This window comes from Myotis brandtii, unplaced genomic scaffold (assembly GCF_000412655.1).
Source record: "Myotis brandtii unplaced genomic scaffold, ASM41265v1 scaffold693, whole genome shotgun sequence".
In the NCBI taxonomy this organism is placed as follows: Eukaryota; Metazoa; Chordata; class Mammalia; order Chiroptera; family Vespertilionidae; genus Myotis; species Myotis brandtii.
The window spans coordinates 2,747,493-2,767,158 of record NW_005370710.1 but is presented as its reverse complement, the minus strand read 5'-3'; the positions used below and the strand labels follow the sequence as shown (position 1 = coordinate 2,767,158).

The window sequence follows — 19,666 nt, the reverse complement described above, 5'->3', positions numbered from 1 at the left end:
AGGGAGAAAGGACATATATATAATACCCTTTGTAATACTTTTAGCAATAAAAAAAATGTGAGGTAAAAAAAAAATTTAGGTTCAGTTTATTAAGATCAATGATGAAAGCTATTAGAAGACTATCCTCTTGAAAATTATTTTTTTTCTTAGAAAAAAGAAAGGAAAATCAACACCCTCTTAGCATAGCCACAGATGCTGCGGCAATCAACCCTCTTTGGAGATGGGTTAGTCGGTGAAGTCCCTCGGGCTCAGCAGGAGCGTTGTCGTCTGGAGCACCCTCACCTCCAGCTCCACTTCCTCCATCGCCTGAACAGACTCCTCCTCCCCACATCCTCCAAGAACTCATGTCAGATGTGTCAAGATTCGGATCTGTTTCAAATAGCTACTTGCCACTTCTCCTGCTTGTTCTTCTACTTTCATTAAAAAAAAAAATTCCGAGAGTTCTGCATCAAACTTAGCTTTCCAACTTAAGAAATTCTCAATTGTAGCAGGAATGCCATGAAATAATTCCCTTTTGGCTTATTCTGTTTTTCTTTTTGTTTCTTTTCTTCTTCTCTCCTAGTTTGTATTTGGCCTCCTATTTTGTTTAATTTTTCTTGCACAGCTGTCACTAAAGTAAAGATCATCACCATAGCAAGGTTTTCTTGGGCCTGTAATGCTAATAACTTCTCAATGCCTGAGACACAGGACTAGGTTTTCCTGGGGGAATGTTTTCAAAGGGGGGGGCTTCATCTGGACATTTTTTTCTGTATGTAACCCCGAGGGCAGTGGAGAGTTTCATCACTTTCTCCAGCCTCCGGTGTCGCAGTGACAGTGAAGACGGGAGGCTTTCTGGTGACACTGTACAGGGGTCAGGGTGATGGCTCCAGAGCCTCCGGCTTGCTGTGCCGCTCCTGCCCTCTCTGTCACTGTGGTCCTCGCTGCTGCCCTTGGGTCGCCCAGACACCCAGTGGCCGGCAGCAGGGACCATGGCCGCACCAGCCGAGTGGGCGGAGTGGAATATTTTTGACCCCTGGTTGGATGGTTGAATCTGCAGATGGAGAACCTGCAGATGTTGGAGGGCCGATGGCAAAGGTGGTTTTTGATATGTCAGTTTGTATATAAATTTTTAAGGACTTTTTACCTTATATTTCTCTCATGATAGATGATGAAATATTTTACCAATTTCCCAAGTGAGAAAAGAAACTAGCTTTACCTGTTTAGTTTCATTCCACTGTTCTGATCTCATACTATTACACTATATTTTATTTTTATTTATTTATTTTCTAATATGTTTTTATTGATTAGAGAGAGAGAAAGAGAGAGAGAGAGAGAGACATCGATGTGAGAGAGAAGCATCTATCAGCTGTCTCCTACACGCCCCTTACTGGGAATGGAGCCCACAATCCAGGCTGTGCCCCAGCTGGGAATTGAACCAGCGACCTTTGGGTGCACAGGACGGCGCTCAACCAACACCTGAGCCACACTGGCCAGGGCTACAGTGTATTTTAAAACATTTCCCACAGTAACTATTTTTTAAAAAATTCTAATTCTTAAACTATAAACACAAAAGAATATATGTAATGTACATATAGGTAGTGAGGCATGGTAGTGAAACAAATATGCATGAAGCCTCTTTAGAAACAAGAGTATTGGCAGGCCAGAGATTCTGTTTTCAATAAGGACAGAGTAAGACCTTGATGATTACCTTCACAAAACTATAATATATCTACATAATGAAAAAATCAGCTCTGGCTGGTTTCTCGTTGGTTAGAGCATCGGCCCACAGACCGAAGGGTCTCGGATTTTATTCCTGGTCAAGGGCATATACCTCAGATGCAGGTTTGATCCCCCGCCCTGGTTGGGGCACGTATGGGAGGCAATCAATCGATGTGTCTCTCTCACATCGAGGTTCCTCCCTCTCTGTCTCTTCTTCCCTCCCTCCCTCCCTCCCTCCCTCCCACTTTCTCTGAAACAGCGGTTCTCAACCTGTGGGTCTCGACCTGACCCGTTTGGGGGTCGAACGACCCTTTCACAGGGGTCACCTAAGTACATCCTGCATATCAGATATTTACATGACGATTCATAACAGCAGCAAAATTACAGTTATGAAGTAGCAACGAAAATAATTTTATGGTTGGGGGTCACCACAACATGAGGAACTGTATTAAAGGGTCGCGGCATTAGGAAGGTTGAGAACCACTGATCTAAAAAAATCAATGGAAAAAATATCCTTAGGTGAGGACTAACAGCAACAACAAAAAATGAGCTGCCTAATGCGACTGGAGAGTGAACAGAGGCTGGTGTGGAGTACAGACTGAGGAGGGAACTGTGCAGTATGTTTTTGTTCTCACAGCTTTTAGTAAGGTGTGGGGTGGCGGTGGAGAAATCGGTCTTTGTGGCTGGGAAACTAGGATAATGCTGATCACGCCGCTCGACAGGATGTGGAAATCATGAGAGGGGAAGGTTGAGAGAGGATCCTGAGATTCTGCCCACAGTTCTAGCTGGTCCCTGAACGGGCCTGCACAGAACAAGCTCATTGCAGCCCAGCTAGCAGATCTGAACCGGGCCTCGAGCTGCAGCCCAGAAACACGTTTGCAGTGTCAGTCACCTGTAGAATGCCTGCTTAGACGAAAGAAACAGTGCTTCAATGACAGAGACTCTAATCTTCACGAGTTAAAATTAATAATGGCAAGGACACAAGTCCGCGATTACCGGACATATGAAGCGACAAGAGAGAAAAGAGGCAACCACATGTGGCCTTAGTGAGTCGTGTTGGAACTAGCAAGTAAAATTTTAAAGTAAGATTAAAACGATCTTCACTAAAGTAGAACAAAGTATGCCCTATGAGTAAAAAGATACTTCATGGGAGTAAGATAAATAGAATAAAACCAAATAAAAATTCTATAAGTGAAAAATACAGTATTGGAAACATAAAATTCACTTGCTGGATATAACAACCTTTTTCTCACAGAAAAATTAACCTCAAATGTGTCAGTGACTTAAAAGCTAATACTGTTAAATTTCTAGACGAAAATAAAGAAGACGGGTTAGACAAAGATTTCCTGGATAGGACACAAATAGCACAAACTGTAAAAGGAAAAATTTGATGAAATGTACTTAATCAAAATTACAAACTTACTTTTCAAAACACAGTAAATAAATCTAAAAGACAACCACAGTCCTGCAGAAAACATTTGTAAAACATTTATATGGCAAATGACTTGTAATCTCAAAACTCAGTAATAACATAATAAAAGAATGGATGAAAGATTGAACAGAGTCTTTACAAAAGAAAGCATGCCAGTGGGCAATGAGCTGAGCCTTTGGTATTGAATCTGTCCCACATCTACGTCACCCAGGGCTCACTTTGCGATTTGGGTGAATAAAAGTCTGGTATGGCCTTAGAATGGAGTGCTACTACCCAATGGTCAGAAGGAATGAACTGTTGATACAGTCCTTGAATGACTTTCAAAAGGGTTATGCTGAGTGATGAAGTCAGTCATAAGGTTTGAAACATATGATTCCATTTTAATGACATTCTCCAAAAGACAAAACTATAGTGATAGAAAGCCAATCATCAATTGCCATGGGGAGAGAGAGTGGAAGGTGTGACTCAAGACACAGCATGAGGTGTGTGTGTGTGGGGGGGGAACTGTTCTGAATGTTGTTTGTGGTGGTGGTAACACAAATCTATTCTTGTGCTAAAATTCATAGAACTATACACTGAAAGAAAAAAATCAACTTACAATTTAAAAAATAAAAAGTTAATGTGTCCTAGCTGGTTTGGCTCAGTGGATAGAGTGTCGGCCTGCCTACTGAAGGGTTCCTTCCGGGTTTGATGCCAGTCAAGGGCACGTACCTTGGTTGCTGGCTCCTCCTAGGCCTGGCCCTGGTGGGGCTTGTGCAGGAGGCAACCAATCGATGTGTTTCTCTAACATGGATATTTCTCTCTATCGTTCCCTCTCTCTTCCACTCTCCCTAAAAAGCAATGGAAAATTATCCTCAGGTGAGGATTAACAAAATAATAAATAAGTAAATAAAGATTTAAAAAGTTAATGTAAGTCTAAGATTTAGCAGTTGTGTGTAGGTGTACTATATTGTATTTTAGTAATCCATTTTTCTGTCAGTTGATATTTATATTTTCCCTCTTTTGTTATTAAGAACAGTGTTGTTATGAATCTTCTTGTGTTGCCTCCTGGCGTACATGTATATTTTTCTTAGGGTATGTGACTAGGAGAGGAATTGCTGAATTATCGCACATGCACAGTTCAGTTTGAGAAGACAAAGCCAAATTACCTCCCAAAGTGGTTTTAGTTTGTTTTTTCCTACTCTGTATAAGACATTTGCATGTCTGGAAATGTCTTAATTTTATCCCAGTTCTTTAGAAATCATTTTCCTTTAGCATTTCCATGGCATTGTTCCATTGTCTTCTGGCTTGCATTGTTAGAATTAAAAAGTCTGTGATTCCTGATCTTTTTGGTGCAATCTATTTTTCTGTTTGGAAGCTTTATTAATAGAACCATAATTCTGCTCCCAGGGTTCTGAGATTTTATAATATGTTCCCAAATTTCGCAATATGTTCTTTAGTGTGAGTTTATTTTTGTTCAATATATTGGGTACTTGAGGGCTCTTTCCATTAATTCTAAATGAATAGCATGAGAATGCCTGAAGGGTAAAAAGTTTGGTTAGCAGAATTCTGAGAGCCCAGAGTTGGAAGAGGGCTGGAGTTTTGTTTTGTTTTTCTGTGTACACACAATCCTCCCATTTTTATATTTCTCCCTAGTTCTCAGATGTGCCTTGTGTACCCAGTCCAGAGTAAAAATTCATTTGCTCTTCCAGAGGATAAACTTAGTCATTTTCTCGCATTGAGGAAAGGGGTTTACACTGAGATGGATTGGAGGAGGCGATTTTAATGATCTAAATGCTGTCTAGACAATTTGAAATCAGTCCGTTTTCATTTTTAAAATATGTTTTTATTGATTTTTAGAGAGAGGGGAAGGGAGAAGGATAGAGAGATAGAAACATTGAAGAGACAGAGAGAGAGAGAGAGAAGTGTTCATGAGAGAGAGACACATCAATTGGTTGCCTTCTGCATAGACCCAGAACCTGCAATGCAGGTACATGCCTTAATCTGGAATCGAACCTGCAACCCTTTGGTGCATGGGCCGATGCTGTAACCACTGTGAACACCAGCCAGGGATGTTTTTCATGTTTTGAGTGCTGATATTGATAATATTTTCTCCAGATCAGTCTTGATGTATGGTAATAGAAGGCCTTTAATATTTCTTGGTTCTTTGTAGTCTTATATAAATTTTAGAATCAATTTATTAATTTAAAAGATGGGATTTTGATTGATATCTATAGATTTTGTTATACATTTGCTTTTCATTTCATTACTTTGTTTCCATTTTTATTATGGATATTCTGTTTCTCAAAGCATAATCAAATTTATTGGGTGAATCTTTGTAAAATATCTATTTATAGTAGATAACAAACTTCCACTGTTAATATTTTAAGTAATTGGTACATACTTGCCCCAAAAGTACAAACAGGTCAGGCTGAGGGAGAGAGAGAGACTATTTTTAGAAGTGTTTTCAGACACATGCACACACCACTCAGGAATAGTAATTTTGCTGAAATGTACTCATTGTTCTGATCTACTTAATATTGCCTTTCAGAATATTGATAACATTGAAAGCTTACATATTTGAGAGGGGAGCTAGTGAAGAGGGGAGAGTATATATTTAAGAAAATTTGGTGCTTAATTTCAGGGACACTGACCTATCTCAGTATTTAAAATGCTAATTGATATGTTTATCCTTGTTTTTCTAGTGACGTGCAGTTTTCGAGGATCTGTTCCTCAAGGGTTGGTCTTAGAAATAGGAGAAACGGTCCAGATTCTTGAAAAATGCGAAGGTGAGTATGGTGCTATAAACATACAAACAGTGATCATTTGGGGCAGTATTATTTAGTGACATTAGAAGCAATCACTTGGAGCTGTAATTAGCCACATTACAATATACTATTATAAAATCCTCCCTGATCTTTGTTCATCATAAAGGTACAAGCTATTTTCATATAACTGTTAGAATTAGTCTTTTGCCAAGAGTGTATCTGCGATATTGTTGTGTATAGTGACAATTCATCCATTTTCCTTTTGGTATTTAAAAATTTATTTATTTTATTCATTTTTTATTGAATTTATTGGGGTGACACTGGCTAACAAGATTATGCAGGTCTCAGGTGCACAGTTCTACAACACATCATCTGTGTTGTGTGTTCACCACCCAAAACAAGTCTCCGTCCACCACCATTTATTTCCCAAACCCTCCTCCACCTTCCTCCCCCCAGCAGTCATCATACTGTTGTCCATGTCCATGAGTTTTTTCTCTTTTTTTTTCTTTTTTGCTCAATTCTTCCACTCCCTCCCCAACCCCTACCCCACCCTTGACAACTGGTAGCCTGCTCTCTGTAAGTCTATCAGTATTTTGCTTGTTAGTTCATTAGATTCCACATATGAGTGAAATCATATGGTACTTGTCTTTCTCTGACTGGCTTATTTCCCTTAGCATAATGTTCTCCAGCTCCATCCATGCTATTGCAAAGGGTAAGGTTTCCCTCTTTTTTACAGACGAGTAGTATTACATGGCGTAAATGTGCCACAGCTTTTTTATCCACTCATCTATTGATGGATATTTGGGCTGCTTCCAAATTTTGGGTATTATAAATAGCGTTGCAATGAACATAGAGGTATATATAGTCTTTTTAAAAAATTCTTTATTGTTTAAAGTATTACACGAGTCTCTTCCCCCCCCTCATTGACCTCCCCCCCTCCCAAGCACAAGCCCTCACTCCCCTACTGTCTGTGTCTATTGGTATGCTCATATGCATGCATACAAGTCCTTTGGTTGATCTCTTACCCCCTCATCCCCCACCTTCCCTCATAGGTTGTGCAGTCTCTCCGATGCTCTTATGTCTCTGGTTCTATTTTTGTTCATCAGTTTATGTTGTTCATTATATTCCACATATGAGTGAGATCATGTGATATTTATCTTTCTCTGACTGGCTTATTTCGCTTAGCATAGTGCTTTCTAGTTCCATCCATGCTGTTGTAAATGGTAGTCTTTTGAATTAGTGTTTTAGGTTTCTTCAGATAAATTACTGAAGTGGAATTGCAGTTCCATTTTTTAATTTAAAAAAATATAATATTACTGACTTTAGAGAGGAAGAGAGAGGAAAGAGAGAGATAGAAGCATCAATGATGAGAGTGAATCATTGATCGGCTGCCTCCTTAATGCCCCCCACGAGGGATCGAGCCTGCAACCAGGATATGTGCCCTGACTGGGAATTGAACTGTGACCTCCTGGCTCATAGGTGGACACTCAAACTGCTGAGCTATACCAGCTGGGCTTGGGTGCCTTTTATTTCTTCTTCTGGTCTGATTGCTGTGGCTAGGACTTCCAGTGCTATCTATATATATAATATCTATATATATAAAAGGCTAAGCGACCGTCCAACCTGCCGGTAGCTATGACATGCACTGACCACCAGGGGGCAGACACTCAACACAGGAGCTGCTGAGCTGTGGTCACTTGGCAGTGGTGGTTCTCTGGTGACGCACCCCAGAACCAGAGAGGAGGGAACCCGATTCCTTGCGATTCCTCTCGCACTCCGGGACCCCTTGGGGGATGTCAGAGAGCTGGTTTTGGCCTGATCCCCGCAGGCCAGGCCAAGGGACCCCACCTGCCAGAGGGACCCTGCTCACTCCACAGACGCCCTTCGAGCCGCAGTGCCGACCCAGGTGCGGCCGGCTGGGGAGGGACCGCGGGAGGTTGGCTTCAGGGCGTGTCTGGCCCGTTTTGCCCAGTCCCACTCTGCCGGCCACCACCCGGGACCACCTGCATTAGTCCCTGCACCAGAGGGACTAATTAATTTCCTTTCAATGTGCACGAGTCTGTGCTCCGGGCCACTAGTGTTGAATAAGAGTGGTGAAAGCGGGCAACCCTGTCTTGTTCCCAATCTTAAGGGAAGTGCTTGTAGTTTTTGCCCTTTGAGTATGATGTTTATTATATATCGCCTTTATTAGGTGAGGTATGTTTTCTCTATTCCAACTTTGCTGAGAGTTTTTATCATAAATGGGTGCTGAATTTTATCAAATGCTTTTTCTGCATCTATCGATATGATCATTGGGATTTTAGCCTTCCTTTTGTTTACGTGGTGTAGCACATTCATTGACTTGCAGATATTGTTCCAGCCTTGCCACCCTGGAATAAATCCCACTTGATCATGGTTTATGATCTTTTTACTGTATTGCTATCAGTTTGCCAATATTCTGTTGAGGATTTGTGCTTGTCAGCTACCTGTCTCTACTTTCTGTGTAGCCATTATCCTGGGTTTGGGGGTGGGGGTAAATTTGCATTTTTTCTTCTGTCAGGGAAGTATATGCTACACCTTTGAAATAAAAAGTTTGAAACCTCTTGTTGGAAGGGTACTTGTTGTTGGACTGCATTTGGAGCTTTTGATCTGGCTTGATTGGTTTGCACCCAGAATCTTTGTAAAGGACTGCTGACTGTTGACTGTCACATGGCCTGATCTATATAAAGACTTCATTCTTTTGGTTTAACACTGCTGACTCTGTTCTGCAGCCTCCCTGTCAGTAGCAATTGTAGTAGTACTGTTGTCTCTTTTTGATAGTATAGCCTCCCTTACATTGGGTGACTTACATTTCACTATCTAAATAGTAATGCATATTTAACATAGTGCGATTCCACCATGTTGGATATTATAAATATGAAAACACCTAGCACAGAGCATGGCACAGGTGACTACTATGTTTTGTCTACATGTTTAAAGAACCATAGCTTTTAGATTAATTTATTTTTAATATAAATATATATGCACAGACCCAGAATATTTTAGACAGCCACTTTTCTTAATTTGTATTTCTCTTCTTACTGATTATTTTTCTAACCTAATGGGAGTAAATTTTTTTAAAAGTTTCCTTTAAAAAAATCAGGTTTGGCCCTAACCGGTTTGGCTCAGCGGATAGAGCGTCAGCCTGCGGACTCAAAGGTCCCAGGTTCGATTCCGGTTAAGGGCATGTACCTTGGTTGCGGGCACATCCTCAGTGGGGAGTGTGCAGGAGGCAGCTGATCGATGTTTCTCTCTCATTGATGTTTCTAACTCTATCCCTCTCCCTTCCTCTCTGTAAAAAATCAATAAAATATATTTTTAAAAAAATCAGGTTTGAAGTAAATTTTAAAATACATAAAGTATATTTGGCATGACTGAGCATAGAAGGTGTAATCCAGAATTAAGTTGACAAATGTAAACTCTATACCTATCTTACTCGATTCACACAGCAAATATTTACATAGTAGATAGTAAGCACAGACACACACACACACACACACACACACACACACACTAGTGTGCCCCTTTCCTAATTTTATGGCAATTCTCTGGTATCCTCAGTTTCTTCTGTGTTTTGTTTTTTTTTGTATATTAATTACCTGTAAATAGTGTATAATGTTTCTCTGAATTTTATTATCTTTGAAAGTATAGCAAATTTCTAGCTGTTTTTCTAAAATCTACAATTTGTTTTTTGCTCATCAGTCTGATGTGGTTATATTTTGTTTAAAATTCTATTTTCTGTACTTTTCATCTTCTTTGTAGACTAATTGCTTAAATATAATACAGTTTGCATAACCCGTAATTCTAAAATCTCTACTGATTTCAGTATAATATAGGATTTAACATTACATCTCAATTAGGGATTTAGTTTAATTTATTACCTTAATTTTTAATCACATTTTATAAAGTGTCATTTTAGAATCTAGGTTTATGATATATATTTAATATATATTTAATATATACATATTTAATCCTCATCTGAGGATATGTTTTTTTCTTGATGTTTTTAGAGAGAAACAACATTCATTGGCCTCTTGCACGCCTCCTACTGGGGATCAAGCCTGCAACCCTGGCATGTGCCCCTACTAGGAATCGGTTGACACTCAACCACAGAGCACACAGGCTGGGTTGGGGATTTTAACAAAATATATGTTCTTGTTGATTTTAAAGAGAGGAAAGGAGAGGGTTAGAAGGATAGAAACATTAATGAGAGAGAAACATTGACACTGGGAATTGAACCAGTGACCTCTTGGTTCATGGGTTGAAGCTCAACCACTAAACCACACTGGCCAGGCCCTCTGGGGAGTTTCATGGAGTTGGATTACATGTCCCCTGAGGTCTTTTCTAGTTTTTTGTATCTTACTCAGTTGAAAGAGCTTTGTGCCTTTTTTTTTTTTTTTTGCCAAGTTCTTTTTTAAAAAATTTATTGGGATGACATTGGTTAATAGAATTATATAGGTGACAAGTATACAATTCTATAATACATTATCTGCATAATGTATTACGACTCAAGTCTCCTTCCATCACCATTTATTCCCCTTTATCCTCTTCTACCTCCACTCACCCCCCCCTCCTTTCCTTCTGGTAATCACCACACTGTTGTCTGTATTTATGAGTATTTTTTGTTTGTTTAATCCCTTCACCTTTTTTCACCAAGTCCTCCAAACCCCCTTTTCTCTGACAGCTGTCAGTCTGTTCTCTGTATCTATGAATCTGTTTCTATTTTTACTTATGTTGTTCAGTAGATTCCACATATAAGTTAAATCACATGGTATTTGTCTTTCTCTGACTGACTACTTAGCATAATACTCTGGATAGGAAGAATTAACATGATTAAAAGCAATCTATAGATTCAGTACAATTCCTATCAAGTTACCAATGACGTATTTCATGGAACTAGAACAAATATTCTAAAAATTTATATGGAACCACAAAAGACCCTGACTAGCCTCAGCAATCTTGAGAAAGAACAAAGTTGGAATCATGACCTTATATCAAACTATACTACAAGGCCATAGTAATCAAAACAGCATGGTGGCCCTAACCAGTTTGGCTCAGTGAATAGAGCGTCGGCCTGCGGACTAAAAGGTCCCAGGTTCGATTCCGGTCAAGGGCATGTACCTTGGTTTCGGACACATCCCCAGTAGGGGGTGTGCAGGAGGCAGCTGATCAATGTTTCTCTCTCTTCGATGTTTCTAACTCTCCCTCTCTCTTCCTCTCTGTAAAATAACAATAAACTATATTTAAAAAACAACAACAACAAAAACCCCAGCATGGTGCTGACATAAAAAACAAACATGTAGATCAATGGAACAGAATAGAGGCCAGAAATAAGCCAACGTCTTTATGGTCAATTAATATTTGACAAAGGAGGCAAGAACATGCAATGGGGTAAAGACAGTCTCTTCAATAAATGGTGTTGGGAGAATTGGACAGATATGTGCAAAAAGATGAAACTAGACCACCTTCTTACATGATACACAAGAATAAGCTCAAAATGGATTAAAGACTTAAATGTAAGACTCGAAAACATAAAAATCCTACAAGAAAATATAGGCAGTAAAATCGTGGGCATTTCTCATAGCAGTATTTTTTAAAATATTTCCTTGGGCAAGGGAAACAAAAGAAAAATGAACAAATGGGGACTACATTAAACTAAATATTTTTTTTGCACAGAAAAGGAAATCAACAGAATGAAAAGACAGCCCACTGAATGGGAGAACATATTTGTCAATGATACATCTGATAAGGTGTTAATATCCAAAATTTTAAAGAACTTACACAACTTTACACCAAAAAAAACAATCCAATTAAAAAATGGGCAGGCTATTTTGCAGGGAGAGGAGCGGCTCCGGCTGCAGTGGGGCTTTTACTGCTGAGGCTCTGAAAACAGCCGAGCTTCACACCCTCCAACAAACCCGAAGGAGCAGAGAGGACCGGGGCCCCCCTACCCCCGCGGGGACCTGGAACTGATCTGCTGTGATGGCATCCGATGACTTTGGTGTAGTGATTGAGGCCATGCTGGAGGCTCCCTATAAAAAAGAGGAGGAGGAGCAGCAAAGGAAGGAGGTTAAAAAGTTCGGCCCTAGCAACACCAGCAGCAGCACCAGTGCGGAGGCAAGAAGAAGAGTCGGAGCCATAGTGAAAGCAGGGATAGAAAGCGCAGTCGTAGTCAAGACCGTAGTCGAGACCGGGATCGGCATAGATGGAGAAGTAGTCGGAGCCGAAGTCGAGATCGGCAGCATCGTCACCACAGCCCAAGCTGGGATCTTCAACACAGTAGTGAGTCCAGAAGTCGGGCCCCACGTCTTGAGAATCGTGTGCACTACAGGAGTCCACCACTTGCCGCTGGGCATAGGTATGGACACAGTAAGAGTCCTCATTTCAGAGAGAAGAGTCCGGTCAGGGAGTCAATTGATACTCTGAGTCCCGAGGAGCGTGGTGCCCGAACAGTTTTCTGTATGCAGTTAGTTGCACGCGTTCGGCCTCGAGACCTGGAGGACTTTTTCTCTGCTATTGGCAAGGTTCGTGACGTACATATCATCTCAGATCGGAACTCACGTCGTTCTAAGGGCATTGCCAATGTGAAATTCTGTGAAATCCAGTCTGTGCCACTGGCCATTGGGTTGATAGGGCAGCAGCTGCTGGGGGTGCCTATCATTGTACAGGCCTCACAGGCTGAGAAAAACCGACTGGCAGCCATGGCCAACAACCTGCACAAGGCAGTGGTGGACCAGTGCGTCTGTGTGGGCTCCCTGCACTGAGGTATTATCGAGGACATGCTCCGGGGCCCTTTGGCAAAATTGATAATATTGTCCTGATGAAGGACTCAGATACAGGCCGCTCTAAAGGTTATGGTTTCCTTACGTTCTCTGACTCTGAGTGTGCCCGACGGGCCCTGGAACAGTTGAATGGCCTTGAGCTTGCTGGTCGACCTATGAGAGTTGGCCATGTGACTGAGCGACTGGATGGTGGCACAGACATCACTTTTCCTGATGGAGACCAGGAGCTGAATCTGGGATCAGCAGGTGGACGTTTGCAGCTCATGGCCAAATTGGCAGAAGGCTCTGGAATCCAGCTGCCAACCACAGCCGCTGCTGCCGCCGCTGCCCAAGCTGCTGCTTTGCAGCTGAATGGAGCAGTTCACTTGGGGCCCTAAACCCAGCAGCTCTGACTGCTCTGAGTCCAGCCCTGAACCTTGCCTCTCAGGCAGTTGCCTCCCAGTGCTTCCAGCTTTCCAGCCTTTTTACCCCCCAGACCATGTGAGTCGCAGGACCTCTTTCATTTTAGACTCTGGTTATTTTCTTTCGTTTGACTTCCATTTACCTCTTCGCTTTGCCCCAAGTAAATCAGTGGCACAGTATATGGCCTCCCTATGCCTCTGGGTCCTGCCACTCCCTTCATATCTACCATTCTACGGCCCCTTCTATCCATTCTGTGGATCAAGCCATCCTGAAGCCATGGGCATTAACTCTGGGGGAATTGGGGTCACCCTTAGACACCAAGAAGAGCTCCTGCCCATGGACCCACTGGGAATGGACTCTGCTGAGCAACCACTAGTTGAAGAGAAGAGAATTATTGAACACCTGTTTCTCCATGTATACCATCTCCTGGGATGATCTTCATTGCCCTTTCCAACCACCTCTTAGTGATTCCTCGATTCCTCCTCTGTTGAGAAGGCTTTAGGGCACTAACTGAAGGAACTGATTTTTTGTCCCCTATACCTTTGCCCTACGATTTTGTCAAGGAAAACCCTTAAGCCTTGTCGTCCAAGAGGATTTTTCAGTTTGGGGGCTGAACCTTGAAGGTGCTGGCTTGATGCTACAAGGGCCCTGGAAGATAGCTTGGACATGTATGTGCGTTGTAAAGCCTGCCTTAGACCGCAGTTTGGGGCCAGAACTACTGTGGGCTCTGCAGTTTGCTGGGAGCTATAGAAATTATCTATCCTGCCAGGTATTTTGGATGTCTTAGGGGCATTCAGGAGTTTAGTGAAAGATGGGGTACCTTTCCAGTATCTTCCATCTTCTTTTGTATAGTTAGTTGTCCTTCCTCCCAGGTCCTTCCTTTGGTCCAGGAAGGGAGGGTGGTGGAGAGGCTGCTACTCTCCACTACTTCCGACGTGCCTCTGCTGTGGGCTCCACCCCAGCGCTAAAGCCGCTCCTGTCCCCTGCTTGGGCACATGTGAGCCCTTCTCACTGGACTTTATATCCTTGAGTCTGTGTACATAAATTATATATATATATATAAACTTTGTACAAAAGGCAAGCCTTGCTGTTGTGGCTGCTGCCCATGTGTGTAGTCTCAGTCTAAAAACTTTGTACAAAAGGCAAAGAAAAAATGGGCAGAGGACCTGAATAGATACTTCTCCAAAGAGGACATGCACATGGCCAGTAGACAGTTGAAAAGATGCTCAGTCACTAATCATCAGAGAGATGCAAATTAAAACCGCAAGGAGCTATCACCTCACACCTGTTGGAATGCCTGTCATTAATCAACAAACAACAAGTGTTGGGAGGCTGTGGAGAACAGGGAGCCTCGTGCACTGTTGGTGGGAATGCGATTGGTGCAGCCACCGTGGAAAGCAGGATGGAGTTACCTAAAACAATTAAAACTGGAACTGCCTTCTGACCCTGCGGTTCCACTTCTGGGAATATATCTGAAGAAACCTGAAACTCTTAATTCAGAAGAATCTATGCACCTCTGTGTTTATTGCAGCGTTATTTACTAGGACAATAGCCAATATTTGGAAGCAGCCCAAGTGTTCATCAGTAGATGAGTGAATAGAAAAGCTGTGGTACATTTACACCATGGAATGCCACCTGGCTGTAAAAACACAAGGAAATGTTACCTTGCGACAGCAGAGATGGACCTAGTCCCAGGGCGTTATCCTTTCTGAAGACTATTGAGAATGTTGTATTTATTGTAAGGCTGTTCCTTTTGGAGTAAATTACTACTAATGAAGGCACAGTTAATTATTTTTTCTAACAATGCTCATGTCTCACAGAAAATGACAGCAATGTGATTTTAATATCCTTTATATGCTTCGTTTTAGGTTGGTACAGAGGAGTTTCAACAAAGAAGCCAAATGTAAAGGTACTGAATAATTTTATTACTTTTTCTAATGTAGGAGCTGCCTAGTATGTTTGTTTTGTATAAAAACAATTCTTACTTGCCCTTTAAAATATTTTACAGAGGCCACACTCGTTTCTTCTTCTCAGAGCTGTCTCAGTCTCTGCTCGGTCCAGCACTGTTAGAATGGTTCTTATTTTAAAGGATAGGAAATACATATATGGCCAGAGCTGGAAAGCGTATTTTGGAAAAACCTATTAGGACATTTAAATTTTTTAAAATTTAAATTCTTCATTGTTGAAAGTATTACATATGTCTCCCCCCGCCCTTTGACCTCTCCCCAGCTGCTCCCTCCCCCCAGCACATGCCCTCACCCCCATACTGTCTGTGTCCATTGGTTATGCTTATATGCATGCATACAAGTTGTTTGGTTGACAAAACTAAATTGACTTATTCTTAGGCCCAGTTTTGTGGAGCCATGTGATTAGTTAGATGAATTTTGTTTTGTAAAATACAAAATGAAAAGATTTTCAAATAATATTCAATTAGATGTTTTTGTTGATCATAATGTTTTTGTTAAAAATATGAATTTAAACAAGACTTATAAGTGTAGAATACTGATTTTATTAACTAGATTTTATGTGTTTATTCTGTTACCAATTAATGTTAATTTGAGCAAACAAAATAATATTTTAATTAGCAGTTATAATATACTTAGGAACACTCTTCTCAATATATTTGCAAAATCTTTTTTTTTTTTAATCCTCACTCGAGGATTTTTTTCCATTGATTTTAGAGAGAGTGGAAGAGACAGAGAAAGACAGAGAGAAATATTGATGTGAGAGAAACACATCGATTGGTTGCCTCCTGCATGTGCCCCTACCTGGGCTAGGGATCCTGCAAATGGGGTACATGCCCTTGACCAGGAATCTAATCCACAACCCTTTGGTCTGTGGGCTGACGCTCTAACCACTGAACCATGCCAGCCAGGGCTAATTGGTTAGTTTTTAAGGTAATAACTATGAGAAGACAATATCTTCAAACCTTAAATTCTCATAGCCAGGGCTTGTCATCCTAGGCACTGTGGATATTTTGGGCCAGATACTTTTTTTTTCATGTGAGATTTGATGAGTTCACATTTATCAAAGATCTACTGTGTGCCTGATACAGTATTAAAAATTTCAGATACATTGTCTCATTTATCCTCATAATTACATTATAAGTACTGATATCATCTATATTTTATAGTTGAGGATGTTCAAGTTCAGAAAGGCCAAGCAATTTGCCAAGCCCACAATGCTTACAAGTTGAGGTTTGAGTTAGTCTAATGTGAAAGCCAGTATGTTCTTATTTTATCATATGGACCCAAGATTGACATTAATAGTCTTTATAGCATGAATACAGTTTTTTGGTGTGTTTTTTGTTAATCCTCACCTGAGGATATTTTTTCCATTGATTTTTAGAGAGAGTGGAAGAGAGGGAGAGAGACAGACAGAGAAACATAGATTGGTTGCCTCCCGCATGTGCCCCGAACAGGGTCAGGATTGAGTCTGCAACTGAGGTACATGCCCTAAGTAGTCCGCAGGCTGACGCTCTATCCACTGAGCCAAACCGGTCAGGGCCCTTTACATTTTTCTTAATAATATGGTCACAAGAAGAATTTCAGTAGGTTTTTCATAGCTATTAACAAATTTGGTTTAGAAGGAACATACCCCAACTTAATAAAGACTATATATGACAAGCCCACAGCCAATATCACATAGACAGGGGTGGCCACTCTCACCACTCTTTTTAAAAATATATATATTTTATTGATTTTTTTTTACAGAGAGGAAGGGAGAGGAAGAAGGAGAGGGAGAGAGAGTTAGAAACATTGATGAGAGAGAAACATCGATCAGCTGCCTCCTGCACACTCCCTACTGGGGATGTGCCTGCAACCAAGGTACATGCCCTTGACCAGAATTGAACCTGGGACCCTTCAATCCGCAGGCTGACGCTCTATCCACTGAGCCAAACCGGTTAGGGCTCAGCACTCTTACTTAACATAGCACTGGGAAGTCCTAGCTAGTAAGAAAGGGAATTAAAAGGTCTTCATATTGGGAAGGAAGAAATAAAATTTTATTTGTTTGCAGATGATATTATTTGTATAAAATCCTAAGGTTCCACCAAAAAAACTGCTAGAACTAATCAACAAATTAAGTAAAATTGCAGGACATATAATTAACACACAGAAATTAGTTGTGTTTCTATATACTAACAATTAAATATCTGAAAAAGAAGTAAAGAAAACAATCCAGTTCACACTGGCATAAAACACAATAAAATATTGAGGAATAAATTTAACCAAGGAGGTGAAACATGTGTACACTAAACTATAAAATGCATTACTGTAGTTTAGCTGCTGATGGCCTTGTGTGGTATAGATTGAGTTTATTATTGTTAGTGGTGATGGTCAAATAAAAAATTTAGGCCATTTGTGGGTAAAAGAAGAAATAAAAAATGTGATTTGTGTCTTATGGGAAAGGAGTTTCATACATCAGGAAAAGGATGAAACATTGATTGGAAAACTTAATTTTTTAAAACAAAATACATTTTTTATCCATTAGGAATTGAAATCATGTTATGGCAAATACCAAAGTGGAAATCATTTAGAAAGAATAAAAGAAAAATTAGTTATAGAGGCTCCCAAATTGATAAATTCTTTTGAATACAAATATTAGCCAGAGTCTGAGAATTGTTTCTCTAGCGCTGAGCAGAATAATCTGGGAGGTGTTGGCTAGACAATATTGTTGATTTTAGATCCATGCCAAGCTCTGTACATTTTATATCCTGAGAATGATTTGATGGAATATTTTCAATCTGTAACTTAAAAAAAATATAGTTTGTAGTTAAGATCACAATTTTTCCCTGAGGATAGACTCTGATTGAAAATGACAATGAATATATAATATAATTTGTAAAACATTGCATTCTTAATTAGGAAAATGGTTGCTATATCAACAGATCTATTATGTTGTTGATAGAGTATTTCTATCCTGAAATCTGACTTCTGTTTTAGTATATGTGAGAGATTAATCACAAATTATTTTTTCTAATAGAAAATCTTTTCTCTTTTACAGGGGATCTTTCCTGCAAATTACATTCACTTAAAAAAGGCAATTGTCAGTAATAGGGGGTGAGTAGTTGGCCTTAATAAATTTATTTAGTTTTTGTCGGTTGCAGAGGAGGGCTTTGGTTTGATTTTTTGTTTTTTGGTTATTGTATAAATATATGCTATTGACATGTTTTCCTGCCAAAAATATACTTGCTTCATTCATCATATGTAATTCTGAGGACATAATTTTTTGTTAAAATACTGACAACTTTAATTTGTTTTCCTGTGTCCTGGAAAGATAACCTGAGTTGTGAATTTTATAAAAACAGTTTTGCATACAGTATTTTTTTTTTTAAATGATGTACTAGTACTATTTTAAGAACAATCCTTGGTAGAATAGGAGTTAGTGATAAATTTCACATTTTGTTTATATATATCAAAGTGAGGGAGACTTTTAAAATCTTTTCTTTTGCTGATAGAAATTGAAAAAACATTGAAGGCATATGTTAAGGGTAAAAAGGTAGTGGTGATCTCTTCAGTGGTATCTTGCAAGTGGTAAACCTGGCCTTTTTGAGTACTTTTTGTTCCTGTTCTCCCTCTACATCTAAGCTCCTAGTTGTCATTGCTAGCTTTTGACTCCAAAGCCTGGGAGGCTTGTGATTTCACCCTGGTTTTCACTGTTGTGTGTGTGTGTTCCACCTGAACTGTTGCTGCTCTATTGAGATGTTCATTTTATCTGGGAGTTTAGAAATGTATTAGGTTTTCTGTTTTGTATTTGTTCCTGCAATATATTTGGAGGTGAGGAAATATGCCAGATATGAATTTATAGAGCTATTTTGATGAGAAGTCTTTGTAAAATGTTTTAAAAGTACAATATAAAATTTAACTCATTTTTATATTGCTTTATTCTAGATGCACTTTGATAATTTATAATGAAAATTAAAAAACATGTTTTTAAAAAAATATTTTTATTGATTTTAGAGAGGAAGGGAGAGGGAGAGAGAGAGAGATAAATGTCAGTGATAAGAGAGAATCATTGATTGGCTGCCTCCTGCTCGCCCCCCACCAGGGATCGAGCCTGCAACCCAGGCATGTGCCCTGACTGGGAATCAGACTATGACCTCCTGGTTTATAGGTTGATGCTCAACCACTGATCCACACTGGCTGGGTGAAAATTAAAATATTAAGTATTTTAAGAGTCAACAATAGGTATCATTTATTAAATATTTTATATCCTGGGCATAGTATTTGAGACTTTACACCCATTACATTACACGTTGGAATCCCAGATTGGTAGATGGGATTATCTGCTTATTTCAGATGCGATAGGCAAAACTTTGAAAGTTCAAATATCTTTACCAAAGTAGCCTGGCTAGGAAGTAGGGAAAATAAGAATTGAGAGGCCAAGTTATTGATCCTACAGGAATTACTAATGTTGTGGCCCCACCCCATAACAAAGAAACAGAATTTCTGGAGGATGAGGCCCAGAAATCAGGATTTTAAAAAGATTCCCAGGTGATTCTAATGTGCAGCCAAGGTTGAGAACCACTGTGATAGATGTTTCTCTTTCACACTGATGTTTCTCTCTCTGTCTTCCTTCCTCTCTCT

At 40.0% G+C, this 19,666-nt stretch overlaps 1 protein-coding gene and 1 pseudogene across 1 annotated transcript in view; both read left to right on the top strand.

Moving 5' to 3' along the window:
- The window catches only part of DOCK3 (dedicator of cytokinesis 3), a 204,694-nt gene that overhangs the window by 53,851 nt on the left and 131,177 nt on the right, over positions 1 to 19,666 (top strand). The window contains exons 3-5 of the mRNA XM_014529727.1: positions 5,815 to 5,898; positions 14,948 to 14,988; positions 18,084 to 18,139. Of these exons, the coding sequence (XP_014385213.1) occupies positions 5,815 to 5,898; positions 14,948 to 14,988; positions 18,084 to 18,139 (181 nt within the window). The remainder of the gene's footprint in view (positions 1 to 5,814; positions 5,899 to 14,947; positions 14,989 to 18,083; positions 18,140 to 19,666) is intronic.
- LOC102259176 lies at positions 11,874 to 13,391 on the top strand (annotated as a pseudogene).